The 24,343-nt window shown below is 41.2% G+C and overlaps 1 protein-coding gene across 2 annotated transcripts; it reads left to right on the forward strand.

The window, feature by feature from the left end:
- The first annotated feature begins 355 nt into the window (after positions 1-355).
- Positions 356-20,414, forward strand: LOC124152908. Of its 2 annotated transcripts, none has more exons than XM_046525988.2 (2): positions 356-580; positions 19,909-20,414. In XM_046525988.2, exon 2 carries the CDS (start codon positions 19,919-19,921, stop codon positions 20,297-20,299), a length of 381 nt encoding a protein of 126 aa, XP_046381944.1. In that variant the 5' UTR covers positions 356-580; positions 19,909-19,918; the 3' UTR covers positions 20,300-20,414. The 2 variants fall into 2 exon arrangements, with proteins under 2 accessions (XP_046381944.1, XP_046381943.1); XM_046525987.2 differs by lacking the exon at positions 356-580 and adding an exon at positions 15,101-15,191.
- The last annotated feature ends 3,929 nt before the right edge of the window (positions 20,415-24,343 follow it).

Consider the following 24,343-nt stretch of genomic DNA (forward strand, 5'->3'; position numbering starts at 1 on the left):
ATTATTTTTCAGGGCATTATCATTTGCAAAAGCTCTCGGTCTTTTCAACTGCCCTCCTTCGTCGGGCAGTTAATGGAAGACCTCGGGCTTCTGCAAATGATAATGCTCTGAAAAATAGCGTTACCCTTATAACAGTGTGTAATTCACAACAGAAAACTCTACCTGTACCTAAAATCCTATCCATGACTCATGTCCTCCCAGATTTGGATATCCAGAGTCAGGTTGACTTTACACGCAGACGACTACCTTCATTTTCTTTCTGATCGTTTACTAGCATTTCCCCTCCCCCAATCACCCCCTCACATCCCCTCGGCAGCGACTGTGACAGCTAAAGGAAGCTACGCCATCGTCCCCATACCCACTATTTACCTCCGTCGCCAGCAGCTCCGCGGAAGGTTGACCTGAGCCAATCTCTGGTTCGCTCGCTCTCCGCTCGCTATATAACAGCTGGTAAAGCTTACCAAGAACCCTTCTACTCTGTGCTTCCGTGATGCGCCCAGTCCGACGGGAGACGGGACTAACTTCATTGTGAGCGCCAGTTGCCAAACACAGGGACTAACGCTAACATTAGTCTCTGCAGGTAGGTGTTGTATTTACTTGTCCTCATTTTATGCTGTCTATGTTACTGAAACTCCACCTCGATACACTTACAAGAACTTATGTTGTTTAAGTCCGCTGAATGAGTTGCTAATAGACGTGTTTTGTTCAACTAGTTTTAATACAAGTATGAAAAAGACAGACAGAGGAAAGAATGAACAGACAAAATGATAGTACAGGTGTGCTAAATCAGCTACTTATGACAGATTATTTAAGATTTGTGAGTAAGGATTCACGCCCCATTAAGCGATATTCTAGTACTATCAAGGCAGGATGCCACCGGAAATGGGCTTCACTCAATGTACCCACCCGTGGAATCGAATCCGGGCCTGGCCACTGGGCTAACAAACCGACTGTATAAATAGTGTTGCTACACATCTGGTGACTGGATATAAACTGTGTTGTCATACTCCTGGTGATTGGTTGTAGGGTTGTCACACACCTGATGATTGGGTACAGTGTTCCAACACACCTGATGATTGGGTATATTGTTCTAACACACCTGTTGATTGGGTATTGTGTTCTAACACACCTGTTGATTGGGTACAGTGTTCCAACACACCTGATGATTGGGTATATTGTTCTAACACACCTGTTGATTGGGTATTGTGTTCTAACACACCTGATGATTGGGTACAGTGTTCCAACACACCTGATGATTGGGTATAGTGTTCCAACACACCTGATAATTGGGTATAGTGTTCTAACACACCTGTTGATTGGGTATTGTGTTCTAACACACCTGATGATTGGGTACAGTGTTCCAACACACCTGATGATTGAGTATAGTGTTCTAACACACCTGATGATTGGGTATAGTGTTCTAACACACCTGATGATTAGGTACAGTGTTCCAACACACCTGATGATTGGGTATAGTGTTCTAACACACCTGATGATTGGGTATACTGTTCTAACACACCTGATGATTGGGTACAGTGTTCTAACACACCTGATGATTGGGTATAGTGTTCTAACACACCCGTTGATTGGGTATAGTGTTCTAACACACCTGATGTTTGGGTATAGTGTTCTAACACACCTGGTGATTGGGTACAGTGTTCTAACACACCTGATGATTGGGTATAGTGTTCTAGCACACCCGTTGATTGGGTATAGTGTTCTAACACACCTGATGATTGGGTATATTGTTCTAACACACTTGATGATTGGGAACAGTGTTCTAACACACCTGATGATTGGGTATATCAGTGCTGCTGGAATAGCACATGGCTATTGTGAATGTCGTTGACAGCTACAAATAAGAGATCGTGTGGCAGCGCTATTGTAATTGTTTCCGTGGGTAATATACATGATAGTATAAGAAGTACGCATATATATTCGATAAAATTACGATGTAACGGTTTGGAAATGGTAAACGATTCTGCAGATAGTGAACATGGAGAAACACGCGGGTAGGCGTTTACACACATGTCGATTGTATGTCCAAATGATATAGGGGCGGTCGGGTAGCCAAGAGGTAAAAGCGTTCGCTCGTCACGCCGAAGACCCGGGTTCGATTCCCGACATGGGTACAATGTTTGAAGCTCATTTCTGGTGTCCCCCGCTGCGACATTGCTGGAATATTGCAAAAGCGGCGTAAAACCATACTCACTCACTCACTACAAATAGTACGTTTGGATATTTCACTATACTGACCACATGAGAATATGGAGCACCGTATGATTAGTACAGATCAAAATATTATGTGAAAAATAGCATATTCAAATAAAATCTAATCTACACTGTCATACAAATATGTTAACGTCACGAAAAACGTTATATACTTGGCAGTTTAAACGATAATCATACCACTTTTACGCAAGTGGGCTGAGCGCCGTGTGGGTGTCAAAAGCGGATTGAACGGGTTGAGCACATCCATGTGCGAGGGTGGAGCGTCTAGTAGACGAGTGAGGCGGAACGTCACCTTATTGAGGCCAGTGTTTTGACGAGTTGATTGTTCATGCTCAGTCAACTTCGTCCACTTTGAAACGTCTGCTTCCTTTTCCCCAATGAAAGTAACACAGTACATTTGTTTTTCATCATTGATTCAATTAATAACTCCACCTTTGCAAGAACCTTCAAGTGTTAGTTAAACATACAGACACGATATTTGTACTTCGAGTATTAGTTAAACATACAAACACATGTTTTTTTGTCAATTGTACTTCCAGTATTAGTTAAACATACAAACACATGTTTTTTGTCAGTTGTACTTCCATAATTAGTTAAACATACAAACACATGTTTTTTGTCAATTGTACTTCCAGGTATTAGTTAAACATACCGACACATGTTTTTTGTCAATTGTGCTTCCAGTATTAGCTAAGCATACCGACACATGTTTTTTGTCAATTGTAATTTCAGTATTAGTTAATTATACAGACACGTGGTTTCTGTCAATTATTCTTCCAGTATAAGTTAAAATAACAGACACATGGATTCTGTCAATTGTACTTCCAGTATTAGTTTAATACAAAGATACATGGTTTCTGTCCGTTGTCCTTCCAGTATTAGTTAAATATACAGTTTGGTGGTGTTTGTCCGTTGTTCTTCCAGTATTAATTAAAAGTACAAACACGTTGTTTCTGTCAGTTGTCCATCCACTATTAGCTAGATCTATAGACATGTGGTTTCTGTCAGTTCTCCATGCACTATTAGCTAGATCTATAGACATGTGGTTTCTGTCAGTTGTCCATCCACTATTAGCTAGATCTATAGACACGTGGCTTCTGTCAGTTGTCCATCCACTATTAGCTAGATCTATAGACACGTGGCTTCTGTCAGTTGTCCATGCACTATTAGCTAGATCTATAGACACATGGTTTCTGTCCGTTGTCCATCCACTATTAGCTAGAATAATAGACACGTGGCTTCTGTCAGTTGTCCATCCACTATTAGCTAGATTTATAGACACGTGGTTTCTGTCCGTTGTCCATCCACTATTGTCAGTTGAATTCAGGTTTAAACCTAGCATTTAACACACGTTACCTCGACATGAGTATCGAATCATTTTAACTTAACTCACAGTTGGTAAACGTACTTACAAATGTTACTGAATACTGAATATTTTAAGTACCCAGGCTTTTTTGTGCTTCTTTCAGAGAAACTGTATCAAATACTGTAATGGTCTACCTAATTGTGATTGACGACTGGACTTTCATTTGTGTGGGCTTATTAGAGCGGAAACCTTCAAAGAGTGACGAGGATAAAATATTTTATGAAACACTTTTAAGACAAATAACAAAACAGACAATAGAACGTAAACGTCAGACGGCCATCGGTCCCGATGTAACCGCCGAATAAGATTCCGTCGGGAGTAAAAGGCAAAATAGCGGTGACAGTTGTATGAATGGGTCACTGAAGATAAGTATTCCTCGTAAGTATCTCGTTCACAAAATAAATCACTCGCACAAGGCTCTGGAATAGCCGCCCAGTACTTATTCGTTGTACGTTAACAATACATTCTGAGCTACACATTGCTGCTAAGTCGTTCAAGCAATAAACCAAACCTCCAAGCATACATCGTCTCCATTAAATTCCTCTTCAAAAGTAAAGTTGAGCACTCAATGTATTTCAAAGAAAAACTTCAAACTTTAGAGAATAATTAGTTCAGTATAGCACTAACCCTCACACTTGCAAATTGCCATCGACGCATAATATTTTTTGGCCTCGTTATGTCACTTGCCTAATTGATAACCTCAGCTCTCCTCGAAATTATCGATCTTTCCACAGCATGATAACTCAACTGTATCTGTGCCCGCTTCTGAAGCACGGTGTAAAACCTGAAGAAAGGTACTTGTCAACGGGTAGTGCACTTCAATGTCCAACCTGGTAGCTCCTCCCTAGCTGGTTGGTCTTCCTGTACTGACAGTATTCCCTTGACTTGTCTTGACTCCTCTCAGGGTTGTAACTTTCAGATTATGTGACGTTTGTGTAACAGGGAAGTGAGAACACGACAGCAGTTCAGAGTTATAGCCACTTAGGTATTAAGGTGTGTTTTATACGTTGACGCAACGTTAATCTACACGCAAAAAATTAGTACATTTTGAGAGCTATCGATGTTGCACTTTGTACTGGGTCATGGTGACTCTAAAGGTCAATAGGTCTTTAACAGACGCTAGCTTTGTGCAAAACACAAGGATAATACAGGGTAATGACGTCCATATGAATATAAGATATCTACGTGATAAATCGCAAAGAACAATAAAGAACGAGGCGTGGTTTATTTCTGGATAAAACATTCTCTATCATGACATCATTTCTGGAGTTTCGGAAATAACCTCGCAAATTGGACGATGCTATTTTTGAGAGGGTAGTGAGTTATCCCCCTCAGATATAACTGGAAAATGCATATACTTGCCGCACGATCGCATCCAAGCGTGGGCGAGATAATTATGGCAATCTGTTATGGCAGAATGTACAGATAATGTCCTCAATCATCCACTTGGCACGCTTTCTTTTTGTACAGTTAAATGTTCACCTGTTCATTAAATGGACAAGTCCGACTTTGAAGGATCGTATTATATACTGGGGCTCAATATTATTTAATTTTTTTTATTAACATCATAAAATACGCTGTTAATTATGTTAATGATGTTGATATTTCATAAAAGAAATAAACAACGCCCCCTCTTTCTTAAATAGTATGCCTTGCTTTCTACATTTACCGGCGAAGTTATGACGAAACATATATAATATGTTATTATCTTTATTTTATAACCTAGGCGTCAGTGTACAAGGTAACTTCTATAACATTGAGGAATATAGAGCAATTACGTCTTGTTTTAATACAAGATGCACAGATATTTGTACATAAGGGACCGCCTCCATGGTCTAGTGGATAGAGCGTCTGCCAGGGGAGCGGAAAGTCGGTGGTTCGATCCTCGGCCTCGCAATACAAAAGTACGTTTAAAGATAGTACATGTAGTTATGACATTAAGGTGATAAACAGGTACTGGTCGGCTCGGTTTGTTTATGTGTTTGTTAGTTTGTTTGTTGTTTAACGCCGCACCCAGCAATAATCCAGCTGTCTGAAGGTTGTAAATAATCGAGTCTAGACCAGACAATCCAGTGATTAACATCGTGAGCATTGATCTACGCAACTTGGATACGATGACATGCATCAACTAAGTCAGCGAGTCTGACCACCCGATCCCGTTAGTCGCCTCTTAAAGCATGGGTTGATGAAGACCAATTCTAACATGCATCTTCACGGGTCCTTGTCGGCTCGGAATCAGTTTTCTGTGTCTGAGTGGGATAGCCATGTTAAAAAGGTATTGTCTTATCAGTGGGATAGCACTATAAAACCGGCAATACTCATTACAAGCAGCCACTCACGCACGCACACACACACTAACACACACACACACACACACACACACATATATATATAAACATCAAAAGTTTCTTTTTATATTACAAATCTTCCGGATGTTCATTGTATAAAGTATTTATATGTAAGTCGTGTAAACACTGCTTGCCCTTTCATCGACTGTTATTTTTAATACATATATTTTTTCTATGAAATAATGGATACTGCCTCTCAGCCCACATGGAGAGATGACTCATCTTGCTATCAATGCAGCGGTGTAATGTTACCATTGCTACACTGCTGACATCACATGGGTCAGTGAACAACTAAACAACAACGTGTATTGAGACTCCTTCCAAACATTAATAGACCTAGACGTTAAATTATACATATAACGGTACGTTGGTTTTAGAGTGGTAAGGTTTCATCTAAACGTGCAACCCTGACACGCGTGTTGAGATACAAGTATTTCAGTACCTTTAGATCCTCCATTGGCTTCTTATAGCAGTAATCAGTCTGCCGAGTCCGATCAAGATTCTCTCCAGGTGACAAGCATCCAATACTGATGTTTTATATTGTATAAGAGTTATCTTCCTTCCCTTAAGGTTAAAATGTTACTTCAGAATTGTCTACCTCACTTAATGTTGTTTTCAGCCGGAGCAAAAACACATTGTCTCTGAACGAAGGAGTCGAAACGTGTTGGAGTGACCAACAACATGTGCTTAACACCCCGCACGTCCAATGGAGAATATGTTATTTTTGTAAACACCCGAGAACAAATCATTTTGAGCAAATTCAAGAACAGATATTTATTTTATTTTAAATCCCAGCCTAGACCAAAGTCAAAATGTGTTTGTGTGTGTGTGTGTGTGTGTGTTCCATAAGCCAGTAAGGCTGGGCATTACACTCTTATCCGTATGAATCATTTTCATTTTATTGTTGTGAGTTTTAATGCGAGACACAGAAATGAACTATTTATCTCTCTCTCTCTGTATTGATTAGATAGAAACTTTAGTTTTTAATAATCAGAGACTAACGTCTGGAAAATTGGAGACAAGTATCAGTATCAGCTCGAGGGGAGACGGGATTTGTCCATGTGGACCTGTCATGATCACACGTAACACCCTGATGCTGAATCTTCACGCTGGGCCTCTACAGCGTTATCTACGCCATGTTTGACGCAGGGGAGGAGAGTCGGTGAGAAGGCCAGATGGTAAATCAAAGGTGTACAGGCCACGTAACGACCGCTACATCCTGCCTGCTGTGATCAGCAGTCTGATCATGTTTGTGGTGGGAGTGGTGGTGGACAGGGCATCCAGCATAATTTGTCGTACAAGGCTGATGTTGCCCTGCCGCGTCTCGGTACAGAGAGTACATTCTGCTTGTGTTCGTGAATCGGCGTAGGGGACTGTTCCAACTAGAAGTAGTAGCCTACAGAGGTTAAGGTGATCGCCGGGTTCGATTCCTCACTTGGGTACATTGTGTGATGCCAATTTCTGGTGTGCCCCGTCTTCAGTCTCTCCAACTACATAACGTCAGGCCCCGATCTTACCCGCGTGAGCCAGGATTTTCGCAACAAGAATGGTGGTCGAATACTGCCATCTTCCCCGTGTCTAGCCGAGACATCCATCACCTGAGACTCCCAATGTCCCAAGCTGTGGCAGCTTTGCAACTTTGATTATCATTGAATTCAATCATTTTTGCTATTTTAATCGACTGGCTACATCTGCTAAGTTGAAATTTCCAGGGCTGATATTCAAATATCGCTAAAGATATCAGCAACGATCAGTAAAAATTATATTGGTCTTTCAAATTCGACACCATCTAGCGTCGTGCGCGACTCGCCTGTTTCATGATATCCCATAATGCTGACATTGCATCACGTGATCTTGCGGAATCACATCCGGTTGCCGGCACATACCCCGGATGTAACTTAATGGCGTGTTTATCGAAGGCAAACTTACTTAAAGTATCTGTCAGTTTGTACATGCAGTCTAATTACTGCCATGTAGGATAGGTTTGAAATCTCAACCTGCTGCCGGAGGGCGACGTTAGTTGACAGCGTGATGAGACTGTGTGCTCCAGCTGCACTGAGCCCCAAGCTGAACAACTCCTCGCACAGGTGTCCCGACGCCAGGAATGGTCCTGGGGATGTGTGACATAGATGTAACCATTTTCAAGCCAATTCGCATTTGACAGGATTTTCACACATCCTTTTAAATAAAGCGGTTGGAAACTACCTTCCAACTGGAAGGTACTTATTGCCGCCGGAGGTTCATGCTCCAACATGGCGTCACTATAGCAACCAGACAGTTTCATGTAGAATGTACATGTTCTCGACCACGTCAGGAATTGGTTTGAACCTGTTTGTCGTTCGAGGAGTCATAATGTCTGGGTGGTCAGGATCCCGGTTGCGTGGTTGTTGATGATAATACCAATCACTTGTTAGTCTGGTCTCGTGTATTTACTAAGTCCCATATCATTCAAAGTATTTTTCTGCATGCCAGGTTTTTAATCGTTGAATATTCGTCATTTTAGTTTGGCTTAATTGGTACACTGTCGCCAGTGACTGAAGGGATGTTATAAATCCTGCCGGGGTCCATGCAGGAAGCAAAGGTACTGTAAGTCCCCATGGACCCTAGCATGGTGATCTATCTTCAGTTGCTGGCGATCTCTAGCCCATTTTTATATTGTGTTCTCTGATATTTATGACTTTTATATATTCTCAACTAGTTTTAAATAGATTTGTGATATTCTAGTTATTGTACTGTCCTTCGTTGACAGCTTTTTATATTGTATAAATACATGTATTATTCATGTACTTCCCGTCACGATATGGCTGAAATATTGCCGATGTGACGTTAAATATTAACTCACTCACTCACTCACTCACTCGTTTATTTACAAGTCGCCGTCATATTGGACTATTGCTGAGTGCGGCGTTAAAAAGTAAACTAACAAAAATATCGCGGACACGTCCATTGGCGGACATTGCATGTGGAGATTAGCCTGGTTACGGCGGCTGCTCCCCGACCTCACGGGGGATGGCGACAGAGGAATAACTCCCACGTGGTAGGAATAAATTATTCATGCTCGATTAGACTCTTTGATTTTGTCAACCTGCCAATCAAGCCACAATTTACAATAATTATTTCAACTGTGTGTAAAGGCCGCATCTTGTTGATTGACCTGCTTCGGAGAAGTGAGGTCACGCAGGGTTTGGCGTTCGCTCAGCTTCCCAACATGAATCCAGATTGTGTTATATTATCCCTGGTTCGTCAACCACCAAATTGAAAAAGCATTGAGCTGTATTGTATTCCTCCCCCGCGCCCTCTCTCACACACACCCTCACACGCGCCCACACACACATATACACTCAAACACCCACCCACACACCCACCCTCGCTCTTAATAGTCTCACGCTCTTACCCCTACTTTCCCGTCCTGTATCTCGCCTTTTTTGTCTCTTTGTTTTCGTGTCTGTAGTTTACGAAGGAAGCACAACTGATCAGTTGCCCATAGCCGCAGTTTCTTGTTAATAGTTTCGTGTATTATCCGCAGGTCATGAGTTCGAAGATTAGATAATGATGATACGTCCTCTGTCAGCACCAAGTTCGCCCACGTGGGTTCCTGATGCACGTTGACCCCGCCTCGTGTCCCCACCGACCTGCCCTCAAATAATTGGATATGACGACCGCGCTGAGCCCAACTCTCTCATTACTTAATGTAAATGGGGTAGTGTGCGTTAGATTATGATGTGCTGTGTATTGATTGATGTAATGCTGGATCCTTAAATAAGTACGGTGAAAACAACCTGTCCCTTCCCTCTTTTACTTCACTTCTCACTTCTCTCGGTCTCTGACTGCCGTGGTCATAGTATCAAACGAGTCTCTCTTTATATACCGGATATTTTGTGTAGTCAGTTCAGTGAACAACATACTGCCTGTGCGTTTCTGTTTTTTGAAGAGAGTATATAAACTGACGTCCAAAAGAAACTTTACCAGAGTTTGAAATCACTCTTGCTCAAAAACAACAAAACATACATGCATGAAGTAAAGTGTATTGAGAAGATCAATATATCAACATAATCAACACTGAAAATGACAATCATACCGCGACCGAGAATGACGTCAGAGCCCCCCAAAGTTGGGTGTGGTACAAAACTCGAGCTTTCAGAATCATGGACAATAGTCAGAGTACATAAACAATCGCTCACGTTCATTAACAAGTCATTAGTAGCGTGTGTGACCACCAAATGCCTCAATACACGCAAAAACTCTTCGACACACAGAAAAAGTCAGTCGTCTGATGAGGTCACGTGGGATTTGACGCCATTCTTCTTGGAGGGCCAAGATCAGTTCTTGCCGGTTGGCTGGAGAGTGTGGTCGTTGTCGAACACGACGATCCATCAAGTCCCAGAGATGTTCTATGGGGGACATGTCGGGTGAGCGTGCAGGCCACGGCAGGGAGTTGACGTTGTTGGCTGCGAGGGAGTTAGTGACAATTCTGGCTGTATGGGCTCTAGCGTTGTCATGCTGATAAATGACACCACGTGGCTTCTGTTGGAGAAATGGTAGGACAACTGGGCAAAGAATGTTATCCATGTACCGCTGAGCTGTCAAGTTTCCGTCAACGATGACCAGAGGTGTCCTCTCCTGCCCACAGATCCCTCCCCACACCATGACACTCCCTTTACCATATGGTACGACCTCCTGCACGCAACACGCCGCCGTTCGTTCACCCCTTCGGCGGTAAACACGTTGTCTTCCATCAGCCCTAAACATACAGAATCGACTTTCGTCAGTGAAGACGACCCTCTGCCAGTCACGTCGTTGCCAACGTCGTACTGTCCGGGCCTATCTCAATCGCAGACGACGATGTTGCGCTGTCAATAGCTGTCCTCTGTATGGTCTAAAAGCCCTGATTCCATGAGCCCTGATCCTCCTGGCCACTGTCTGTCGACTAACCCTGTGACCGATGACGCCGATGACGTCACTGTCAGGAAGCGATTTCGGAGGTGAAAGGTACGCAAGTACCGTCATCATGGGGCGTGGTCACCCTGGGTCTGCCTGTTCTAGGCCTGTCAGCGGTCCGCCCTGTCTGTCCGTTACGTTGCATCAAGTTGGTAACGGCAACACGGGAGCAACCGAAGGTTCGTGCAATATGGGCGTCGTGGGTGGCTCCCATCTGTACCACATCCAAGGCTCGTTCACATTGTTCGACTGTGAGTCGTGGCATTTCTTTTGTGTTTTTTTATCACTGTGGATGTCTGACTTGCCGTTGCAATCGTTTTATACCCTTACCCACACGTGCATTTGCAGTTGTCCGTGGTGCACGTGTTTTTCACTTTTTCGCGTGTTATCTCGCAAACATGTAACAGACGATTAACATTTTCTGCATACACTATTGTTGCATTTAGGTTATGTGTTTTAGATAGACTTCATCGAAAATAAATTTATACTTTGTCTGAAATTTATATTTTCAGTTGGTAAAGTTTCTTTTGAACGTCAGTTTATATCTTCCCCCCCCCCCCTCCCTCTCTCTCTCACTCTCTCTCTCTCTCTCTCTCTCTCTCTCTCTCTCTCAAAATATTTAAATGTAAATGTATACAGCCTTTCCCATGTCCGTGATTAAACAAAACTTGAAATAATGCGAGCGTCTGAAAACCTAGCCATTACACTCAGGAATTATTTTATCAACCAAATGAATTTAGGAACTGAAGATGACAACACGAAAAACGGCAGAAAATTTGAAGAGGAGCTGTTGAAAAGACTAGCCTTTATTAATTGCAAACTGTCACAGAACACATCCCCGAGAGAGGTTGCTCGCACTAGAAGAGAGGGTTTACCATTACATGGTGCACGATCGGAATACCAGGATTCATTGAAGGAAACAGGTGAAAACCTACAGAGAGGGGTGAGTGACATTGTCTCGGCTATTGAAGCCATTCTTCAAGCAAACCTTATTGAAGATTCAGCAAAAATATGAACAGAAAGAAAGACGTCTGAGATAAAAGTATCCACGAATCAGGTATGGAATTCCATTCTAACGAAACGGAAACAAGCATACTGGGGTTATGTACAATTCCAATCTAGCAGACACGTATCTAAAATGGCTCAGTGGGGAAAAACGGATCATATCTCCTAAATTCTAAATCAAGCCTATAAATGGGGAACCCGACACACAGCGTGTCGTTAGAGAAAAACGTGGTATGGACTACATGAAAATTGAAATTGAACTTTTACTACTGCGTGCGGAGTCTCATTAACTGAAATTCAAAGAAATGGATGCAGAAATCATTGAAGAACTTTTGAAAACAACACAGGGGAAAGCTCTTGAATTGTTGAAGAAAGTTGGTTGGTTGGTTTGCTGTTTGCACTCAGCAATATACCGGGTATATGACGACGGTCTGTAAATAATCGAGTCAGACAATCCAGTGATTAATATTATGAGCATCGATCCACGTAATTGGGAAACTATGACATGCATCAACCAAGTCAGCGAGCCTGACCACCCGATCCCGTTAGTCGCCTCTTACGACAAGCATAGTCGCCTTTTATGGCAAGCATGGGTTGCTGCAGACCTATTCTACCCCTGAATCTTCACGGGTCTGTTGAAGAAAGAATGGGACAGAGTATGTCAGATTGAAGAAGAAATCTCTAACAAGCGACCAGAGAAAAAAAGAAATGGCATGCAAACTATGCCTTAAAAGTCAACTTTAAAGAAAAAAAATCCCTACAAAAAAAACCTAAGAACTGAGGGGAAATCCTATGCTGATGTGGCCAAGATAAAGCCATCTCAGTTACATTGTATAAAAATAACCCACAAAGGTCCCCGAACACAGAACTGTACATTCAGAGGAAGCACAACTATCCGAGGACGAAGATCCTCCCGAGCAATCAACATCACTCAAGGCAGATCTTCAAACCAAGGGCGACAGCAAGGCCAAGGTCGCCAAAGAAGTCCAAGCCATAATCGTCGGGGCCGAGGACATGCCCGTGATAACAGGCGAGGACATTTCCAAACTTAGGGACGTGGTCGAGATCGAGATGAAGATGGATATCAACCCTTAAATAAAAATGAGTATAGTTCTTCTTTAGTGACAGCGAGGTTCCCCCAGGGAAGGGAAACTCGACAATAGAATCGAAAGTCATCATCTTATCGTGTGTAGATCTGACAGAGGAGGACATTTCTGTATTACCCAAAGGTATAAAGTTCACCCCTACTCCATTGAAACAGGATTTACATGAACCAGAAACAGATATGTCTGATTTTTGTAGAAAATTGAGATAACTAAATCATTTTGATTTTGATGACAATAACGAAGAAACTTCACTCAAAAACCTTGTAATAGCAAAGTGTTAGACAAAGTTATTAACCGCCTCAAAGATTTACCCTTTATTGTAAACCCAGGTCCCTGTCTGTCCAATGTATTCGGTTTCTTTCAGCACATTGTGTGACATAAATCAAGTCAGAGCGAGAGTTAGAGTCCACCGACAACAAGGGACCCCCCTTGCCGGTGTATCCCACTCAGTCAACCCTTTGATCAATGAATACAACACCAAATTTTGTGATATTCCCCTTTAACAAATGTGAAAATGGAAAAAAAGCAAACTTTTGATCAAGAACCTACATTATTTCAAAAATAACAACATTTCATTCATAAATACGCGCCTTAAATGTAAAGGCGTAATTTATTTGTCCATTTTTACCTTGGTATTGTGACGTCATAGTTCTTCTAAATGTTATGACGTCATGTAACTATATGTTGCAACTTTATGTCCGTTATTCATTTATGGCCTGATGCGACTCGTACGTCATGTACGTTGTACGAGTTGAAAGCGCTAGCCAATAAAGACTGTGTTCAATCTTACTCCACTTATTTAATTATTAATATATTATGACTGAGAGTTAGAACTTTACTGTGCTATTTGTACCATTGTTTCCGGGAATGATGTTAAAACTACCCGCCTTGAACAGAAGGCGCTTAGTCTTGAGAAAACCAAAACTGAGAGAAAAGTCTGAAGAAAACAATATGGGGAATAATTTAACTCAAGTATCTACCTTCAACCCTAATAATGAAAAAATATTGTCCATGGTTCAACGATACCTGCCTATTTTGGATCAAATTATTAAAATGGAGAAGATATTGAGCAAATACAAAATTATCAACAGCCAAAGACAACCCAAAAACCTTAGAAAGATTTTGACAAGTTCTAAATTTGATTCTGTTGTCATCCCTTCACAGTTTTCTGAGTGCGGTGACAAACGTTGCCTTACTTGCAGCAATATAATTGAAGACTGTTCAGTCCAAATTACAAAGGACACTAAATTTACTGTAAAACAAATTATGACTTGCGATACAAGAAATGTTATTTACTTGATGGTTTGTAGTGGATGAAATGAAAAGTATTTGGAAACATAGAACTTAAATTAAAAAGAAGAATGAATCGTCACCGTTCAGAAATAGAGCAGCCAAATTACTGCACGATTCCACTCAATGAACAATTAGATACACGTTGAAGCGGCTCCGTTTTAGTTTTCCCGCTATATAAGCTTAATTTTGATCATGAACCCACATTATTTAAAAAAAAGCAACATTTCATTCAGACGCGTCTAAATGTAAAGGCGTAAGTTATTTGTCCATTGTCACCGTGGTATTGTGACGTCATAGTTCTTCTAAATGTTATGACGTCATGTAACTATATGTTGCAACTTTATGTCCGTAACTCTTCTAGGCCTGATGAGACTCATACGTGGTACGAGTAAAAGCGCTATCCAATAAAGACTGTTCAATCTTACTCCACTCATATAATTATTACTAGATAGTGCCTTAGAGTTAGAACTTTACTGTGCTTTATGATAAAATGTCATTCTTCAATTCTGTGCTCGAAATCACTTTCCATCTCTCACAAACATTACCTAACATTGCAAATTTACCAGGAATGTGCACATTTATATATATTACGTCAGAGGGTACGTGATGTCAGTCGGACAGTGACAGTAGCCGATATAGTTCCAACAGAAAACGTTTCTTATACAGTGGGGTAACTACATGTATGCAAAACCACAATTGCCTACTAAAGTTGTTTTTACTTGCCTTTCGCGGCAATCCATCGATCTGTCCGCTAGAGTAACTGCCTTTTATCAAAGGGAAGCAACTCTAACCCTAGTCTATGAAACGCCACGGCCACAGTCAGACGTTGTTGACAGTCGGCCTGCCCTGTCATATTGTTACGCAGTGCAGTCAGATGTACACAAAGCGACGAAACGAAACAAGGTAACAATTCGAACATATTTCGGCCAAAACAAACTGTGTTTATTTGTGGCAAAGGTTCCAAGTCGCAGATGTCTACAAGCACAGATATGGAAACAGATATTGTTTCGTAATTTATATCTCACAAGTTGCCAAAACTTGTAAAATGACTTAGCTACGTCACAGTTAGACACTGATTTTCAGTATGTTAGTCTATTCTTTTGATATATGATAGCAATTATCCCAATTGTTTCTCCAGATCCCCGATCGACGAGTAACAACTTGACCTTCGATATTTGCATCTCTATCCACATATGACTCCAACGGATATCGTGTTTATCCGTTGGCTTTATCCTGCCGAGACACCCACCCATTATTGCCATGTCACATAAGGCCACAAAGTTGCGCTGAACTCAGTATCTCGTGTGACTCAGCAATCTCGGCTTTTCATCTCCTCGGCACTGAATGTATAAGTGTACGAATTCTGTCCTGCGGAATTCTGCGCCATTCTGCTTGTAACGCGCTGGCTGGAGTGTCTGCGGCGTGTTCTGACATTGACGTACACATCGATCGAGTTCATCCCAGACGTGTTCGATTTGGGTTGAGATCTGGAGATCTCGACGGCCAGGGAAGGACATTGATGTTGGCATTATGGACCTGAACAAAGCCAGATCTCGTGGTGCAGGATATGGCCTCTACACCATGACACTACCGCCACCGAATTTGTCGCATTCACGTACACAATGTGGGGCAAAACGCTCATTTCGAGGACGATAAACACGTTGTCTTCCATCTCACCGGTGAATAAGAAATCGTGATTGATCGCTGAACCACACTATTCTCTAGTTTCTCAAATTCCCAGGCTGTAAGGTATGGCACCAACGCAAGCGTCGCTGTCCATGGATCTGTTACAAAACAGGGACGATATCTGCTCTTCTTGGTCGGTTTCCAGCCTCGCGAAGATGGTTCCTGACAGTCTGGTCCGATATCCTCCTCAAACCAGGGATGCGTCCTGCAGTCTCCGTAGCTGTGGCATTGCGATGACGTGGCCGGAACAGACGAATGTAGCTATCATGTGCAGGGGTGGTACTCTGTGTCTCCCGGTTCTCGGACAGTCTGCAGTGGAACTGAACAGTGTGTATCGGTCCCAAATGCGGCAAATGGTGCTGGGGTGGACGTTGAAGTGGCGTGCAACAGAAGCCTGCGAATCCCCTCTTTGGATACGTCCTGTGGCGATATTTCGATCGGCAGCGCTGAGTCTCGGCAATTTTTAACTTAAAAATGTCTAATGACAAACTATTGGCTCATGCTTGCTTTTTTATAGCCACTACCACGAGTTACGAATGCTATAATTTGCACCTGCATTTTGCTTTACTGTTTTCCTCCATGACATTTTTGAACAAGTGTGAAACCAATGCCGTTTAAGACATTGCAAATCTACAATGGCTGCGTTTTGACGCACCGTTTGTCGAATATCACGTTTGATATGTCTAGTCTGTTTACTCACACTGAAAACAGTCAGTTGAATCCAAGGTGCACTTAAATGGGATACATAGTGCTGGGTAGCGTAACGCCAATGAGTGCGCCACGTTGAACACTATTTCTGTTTGTGTCAGATAAATGTAGGAGGACCGCGTGGCGAGATGCAGGTCTCAGACATTTGCCAAAATGTTGAAACCCACGTGAACGGATATGGTGATGAGTGAGTGAGTGAGTGAGTGAGTGAGTGAGTGAGTGAGTGAGTGAATGAGTGAGTGAGTGAGTGAGTGAGTGAGTGAGTGAGTGAGTGAGTGAGCCACCAACATTTTCCAATAACATATATCCAAGTTATATACCGGATCTTTTAGTCAGTTCAATGAACTACATACTACCTTGGCGTTTCTGTTTTTAAAGAGTGTTTATTGCATATTCAAGTGCGGGTTGAGAGACGGGTTATATAATAAACATCAACCCACATTTCGTATTTAAGAATATCTTCAACTACAACTACTGGGGTGGTGGGGTGGTCTTGTATTAAGGCGCTTGCTCGTCACGCCGAAAATCGCGTTCGATTCCCCACATGGGTACTATGTGTGAAGCCCATATCTGGTGTATTTCTTGAATATTGTTTAAAGCGGAGTAAAATCCATAGTGACTCACTAACTCACTCCACTACTCTTGCTGCTACTACCACAACTCCTTTTGCTCGGATGGAGTGCTGGGTACAGAATTCATCATCAGATTTAGCACAAGCAGAAGCATTATCTGTAAATTACTGTTCTTCACAAGGTGAAAGGAAAAGTAAAGTACAATATTATTACAGTATTCCTGACTTGGGTGATTACTAGCGTCCTATATATTATGACAGTATTCCTGTATTGGGTGAATACTAGCGTCCTATATTATTACAGTATTCCTGACTCGGGTGATTACTAGCGTTCTATATTATTACAGTATTCCTGTATTGGAGGAGTACTAGCGTCCTATATAATTACAGTATTCATGTATTGGAGGAGTACTAGCGTCCTATATTATTACAGTATTCCCGACTTGGGTGATTACTAGCGTCCTATATATTAAAACAGTATTCCTGACCTGGGTGATTACTAGCGTCCTATTTCATTACAGTATTCCTGTATTGGGTGATTACTAGCGTCCTATATTATTACCGTATTACTGTATTGGAGGAGTACAAGCGTCCTATATTATTACAGTATTCCTGTATTGGAGGAGTACTAGCGTCCTATATTATTACACTATTCCTGTATTGGAGGAGTACTAGCGTCCTATATTATTACACTATTCCTGTATTGGAGGAGTACTAGCGTCCTATATTATTACAGTATTCCTGTATTGGAGGAGTACTAGCGTCCTTTATTATTACAGTATTAATGTATTGAAGGAGTACTAGCGTCCTATATTATTACAGCATTCCTGACCTGGGTGATTACTAGCGTCCTATATTATTACAGTATTCCTGTATTGGAGGAGTACTAGCGTCCTATATTATTACAGTATTCCTGACTTGGGTGATTACTAGTGTCCTATCTTATTACAGTATTCCTGTATTGGGTGATTATGAGCGTCCTCTATTTTTACAGTATTCCAGTATTGGGTGAGTACTAGCGTCTTATATTATTACAATATTCATGTATTGGAGGAGTACTAGCGTCCTATATTATTACAGTATTCATGTATTGGAGGAGTACTAGCGTCCTATATTATTACAGTATTCCTGTATTGGAGGAGTACTAGCGTCCTATATTATAACAGTATTCCTGTATTGGGTGATTACTAGCGTCCTATATTTTTACAGTATTCCAGTATTGGGTGAGTACTAGCGTCTTATATTATTACAATATTCATGTATTGGATGAGTATTAGCGTCCTATATTAACTACTGTATTTCAGTAAAGGGTTAAGAAAGTACTTCGGTACTGTGTGCAAACCTTGACTGATTATGAGATGTCACGTGTAGATTATGTCAGTCTTATTTTGCAAAAAGCGTCACATTTTGTCAGGTCAAAAGCTTTTTATCGTACCAACAGTGAAATATTACTTTATTGTCTGTAACAGTTCACCTTTGATATGTCTATTTTACTGTTTACTCACACTTGTAACAGTCAGTTGAATCCTAGGCGCACTTTAAGGGGTTATTTATATGCTGCTGGGTAGCGTAACGTCAATGAGTGCGTCACGTTGAACACTTTTTCTGTTTGTGTCAGATAAATGTAGGAGGACCGCCTGGCGAGATGCAGGTCTCAGACATTTGCCAATATGGTGAAACCCACGTGGACGGATATGGTGATGAGTGAGTGAGTGAGTGAGTGAGTGAGTGAGAGTAAGTGAGTGAGTGAGTGAGTGAGTGAGTTGGTGAGCCACCAACATTTTCCAATAACATATATCCAAGTTATATACCGGGTTTTTTGTGTAGTCAGTTCAGTGAACTATATAGTAGTTCTCTCCCTCTCTCTCATTGATTTTTGAATTTGTGTTACCAATAGTTAAGGGGAACCAGAAAACAAAAACAAATCTATCAGTATGTAATGGTACAACATGACAAGAGCCATGACCACGTATATGGTTAGCGGGGATATATAAATGGGAGAGTGATTATTCGGTGTGGGATTTCATGTTTTTTGGTTTCTTGTACTTTGCGCAGTTGGTCATTGCAGCAGATAATTATAATTCAACAAGGAAACAATAGGATATGGAGCATTCTACATGAAATCAACATTATACGGCAATTTGTGTGTGTGGGTAGGTTTGTCAGATTCGGACTAACTTAATATATGTAGCACACTACATGAGTGAGTGAGTATGGTTTTACGCCGCCTTTAGCAATATTCCAGCAATATATCACGGTATGTGTAGCGTGTTACAGGAATATCAACATTGTACGACAATGTTTGTGTGAGTAGGTGGGTCAGATTCAGTATTTTATTTTTTGTATTTTTGTCTCTGCGTGTTGTGTATGTGTTTTTTTTGTTTTTTGTGTTGTTTTTTTGTGTGTGTTTTTTTTGGGTGTGTGTATGTGTTTTTTTGTTTTTGTGTTGTTGGTTGTTGGTTTTTGTGTGTGTGTGTGTGTGTGTGTGTGTGTGTGTGTGTGTGTGTGTGTGTGTGCGTGTAATCTATATACCGTGGTGGATGCTTCTCAAGATGTGCATATTCTTTTCGGTATGTCAACAGTAATAACCCTCAATATTCAAGGCAAGTTCATCACAAGACTAAATCACTTGTCTAAATTGTTTTCTCTTTCTAGACAAACTGCAATGGTCGTGTGCAACGTCGCTGCTCTGCTGTTGATGGCGATGTGTGCCGTCACGGTACACGCTTTCTTCCTGGTCCCAGACGCCAGCCGATGGCAGCAACCCAATAGGATGACCTACATTTACGAACAGTTAGAGAGGAAGCGAGAGAAGGCGCATAGCATGGCGGCGGCAGCAGCAGCAGCAACAGCGGCGGCGGCAGAGGAGGCTGAAGCAGCAGCAAAGGAACTTGCCAGAAAACAACAATCAGTCGGAGACAAATCTAGGGTGCTGGCGTTCTACCCATGGAGGGGGAAGCGAGATGGCCACACATCAAGCTCTGTCTACATGACCTTAGGAAGGCAGCCTTTTGGGATCTATTACCGTCCACTTACAGCCGTGTAACGTGCAGGTATTGACTCATGTGCAGTGAACTAACAACCGATTTCGCTCTGACAACCATTCGTTTTTGTGTCAAACAGAAAATAAATGGGGTATCTGCTAAAATACCTGTACATGTGTTTGTCGCCTCATTGAACCTCGACGTGGAATTTGACGTTTTGACGGCCGCCGCATCACCGCGGAAGCTAATATCAACAGAATCATTCCTCTCAGTCTTTGTCAGTGGACATTTTTTTAAAAATTATTATATGTTCAATTGTAGGTTGCTGTAAAATAGTCACAGTGTGTGTGGCAATACAGTTTTGGCGGAAAACACAATATTAGTAGACCAAGAGAGTGTCTTCTTTCAATCAATCTTTATTTCAGAAATTATGAAAGGCCATAGGCCTATAGTGCATATCTTTGTGGATATGGGGTAGACATATTGATTTCTACTTATTTAAGTCATTACCATTTCTAAAATTCATTGCATGGAATATATACGCAGTCAAGGGCTTCAGTACATTGATATTTGCAGAAGACATTGATTCATTAAACATATATATATTTGGAAATTGGTACATGTACATTGATCGGTATATAATTCGTAAACTCTGGTAAAATGGACAAATGAGAACAAATGGTACGCATCCTCTATTAGCTGTAGATGACTTATTTTACATAATCTAATTTCCTTTTGGATTTTGAAATATCTTCCCGTTTCAATATTTAGTTCATGTGATGAACATCTGAATCTAGAAAATGCAATTCTATATTTGTACAAGAGTGGTTTCAAAGATATTCTGCAGTTATTAAATGTGTTTTAAACAAACTAAAGTACTGACATTTTGACGATAAAGCTAACAAACAATACCACTGTTGTATGTACGTATCTATGAGCCTTTGTGTACACAATTTCACAAAATGTGCAGGACAATCTACATTTTGACTTTGCCAAGCATAACCAAAGCCTAAATCATTAATGAGCTTTTTAACTGAAGAAACCCAGTTTTGCTTTTCATTTTTGTCATACAATACCATCATTTCATACAACTGCATTGGGGGTGTTTATCTTTACTCCTTAATATCTTTTGCATGCATATACGTGTACCCTTTCAATCAATTTATAGCTGATGTACTCCCCAAACCCCATATACAGTCGTGCCTCGTTTATACGGACACTTGCGTCATTTCACAATTCGTCCGTATAAACGAATTTCCGTATAACTGAAACCAGCTTCTTACTGGAAGAGTTACTTCCCTTCAATTATGCAACTCATGACAGATGACAAAGTGTGTCATGGAAGTTTGAACTGTCACCAATTGTCGATTTTCCTATGGTATGTCCAAATTCAGTGCCATACTTACAGGCCATACTTACACAACTTTGACCTCTGACCTCCACAGGCGCCATATTCATCGAAGGGGATTACATGTACAATAAACAAGCTCGTCTCAAACGTAACTCAGTGTCACTTGGTTAATTGACTTCTCACGAATCAAAGGATTACCACCAGCGGAAGTGTACTGTCCGGATAAGTGAGACAATTTTGTGTGCATTTCAGTGTTTTGTGTATGAAAATGACTGTCCGGTTCCGGAAACTGAATTTCCGGATATACGGGTAAATTTATATAGTAATTATTTCGTTTTGAATGAAAATCGTCCGGGAACCGAGGTTTCCGGATATCTGAAGTCCGTATAAGCGGGGCATGACTGTAGTAGAATTGGCTTTATTTTTGTGTCAAAAATTAAAAAAAAAAGGATTAAAAATTACACTCTCAATAGATCTGAGACTTTTAAGTATCCCACAGAGAAATTCTTTGCTTGTGTTGCAGCCTGTATTGAATGAAAATTCCAAGATAATTTGATAATAGAAAAATGTACTCCCAAATATTAAAAACTTGTAACTACGTCCAGATAACTGTCTTTCTACAATCATTTCTCCTTTTTTGATAACATACCCCTGGTTTTTAATACAATAACTTTGGTATTTTTGTGTTAACACTTAAACCAAATTGTTCATAAAATTGCTTTGAAGTCCGGGTACAGTACTCGAAATCATTACGACATCATCGGCAAACAGAAGCAAAAATATTTTAACAATATCTGGGTGTAGCTGTATACCACCTTTAAACATAGATTCAAGTTCTTGTGGTATGTCTTTTATCCATGTTTCAGTTAGGCCTACCACATCAAAAGTGTTCAAGTAGTTCATTGTATCTGTATCCTCAATCTTTGAAGTTATTCCTGAAAAATAAAAAACTAATGTTATTTCCCAACTCATTATCATATGTTGTTTGGGACAATTGATGTTGATGCGTCGTAAAATCGTCCAAGGCCCTGGACGCACCCCTATCTCCTCCCAGAATTAGGGGGTGGTCTGTTGCTCTGTCTGGATTGCTGTGGACTCTTTCCTTGCTGTCGATAACATTCACTAGAGGAGGTGTAAACGCTCTGGCGTCCTGGGACTCACTCCTTTCCTGTGCCGGTGGCTCTAGGTGTTGTCTCTCACTCTCTACTACCCTGAACACCCCCCCCCCCCCCCCCCCCAACTGCCTGTAGTTGATCCTCCCAGGGGGTCTACCGTGCGATTACTGGGCTTGGTTTCCCCTCTCCTAGATTGCAGCCGATCAGATCTCTCTATGTCCCTTGGTGTTAGCGGGGATTATTTGGGATCCTTTTCACGAGCTCTGTTTAATGGAGAGTGTCTTGCAAGTGTAAGGACCCACAGAAAGTTTGCATGTGATGTTTTACTGTAGAGGACTTGACGTAATATTTTTTGCGCTACAATAAGCCATCTGAAGTAAGATTTAATCTTTATTAAACCAAACAAGCACTTCAAACGCTTCAGTTTCAGAACACATCTTAAAAGCATATCTTCTATAGACATACAGTTGAACTTAAGCCATTTTCAACATCAACAGATAGACGACTTTTGATCGAGGCCTAGGATTGGGACTTTCAGTATTTCATTTTATTAAATTAACATACATCAAGATATTCAATTTGGTGAAATGAAGCAAGTTTAGAATGGTTGGAACTATATCTAGACTTACTTTGGTTGCTCTTTCTCAATTGACTCTGCGAATGTCCCAAAATATTCCTTCCTTCATTAATCTCAAAAACTTCCACCCCGTCACATGTTTAAATGCACAATATAAGATCTCAACAGGGTATTTGACAAAGCTCAAGTCATCGTACTGTTCTTCAATGATATTATACACAGTAGAACCCTGCTCACCCGGATCCAAGGTCCGACATTAGCAATCAGTTCTCCTACAGTGCTACGGTGAGTGAGTGAGTGAGTGAGTATGGTTTTACACCGTTTTTAGCAATAGTCCAGCAATATCACGGCGGGGGACACCAGAAATGGGCTTCACACATTGTACCCATGTCGGGAATCGAACCTGGGTCTTCGGCCTGACGAGCGAACGCTTTAACCACGAGGCTCCCCGACCGCCCCTAAGTGCTACGGCTATGGTTATAATTATTCAACTAGAATAACACGACATTTGAATGTATTACTCCTGATATAGCAATGATTTCCGATACAATTTATTCCGATCATTGCACCAAAATTACTTGAACTTGTATTATTGGGTATTTTTTTTAAATCGAATCAACGCTAGATTGGGAGAAACCTTGTGCACAGGTGATTGCTATTTCCGGCTTAGTTTACGAGAATATCCACAAGGTAATCTCTGCATATAAATCATTGTCAAACAGAACAGGAAGTACAATTTATATGGTTAATCAGCATGTCTGGTGGTAATTTATCGCAAAATATTTTTTACCAAGTTTGTTATCGCCTGTTCGTTCACCTGAATTCACTGACGGGATACGATGCAAGTTTTACTCTGCATAACACTCGAATGATCTTATATAGTGATATATAGTGTATATGTTGACGTATCAATGCTTTACATCTAATATCGCTGATAGCGGCCCGAGTGTGATATATTAAAGTGCAGTTCAGTTCAGAGAAAACGCAAGTGCCCGCATAAGCGAGATTCGACTGTATGGGGAACAGAAGGGAGCGAGAAAGGGACGCTATTGTTATTACTTTG

This window comes from Haliotis rufescens, unplaced genomic scaffold, assembly GCF_023055435.1.
Source record: "Haliotis rufescens isolate VD_foot unplaced genomic scaffold, xgHalRufe1.0.p SCAF_4, whole genome shotgun sequence".
Lineage (NCBI taxonomy): Eukaryota > Metazoa > Mollusca > Gastropoda > Lepetellida > Haliotidae > Haliotis > Haliotis rufescens.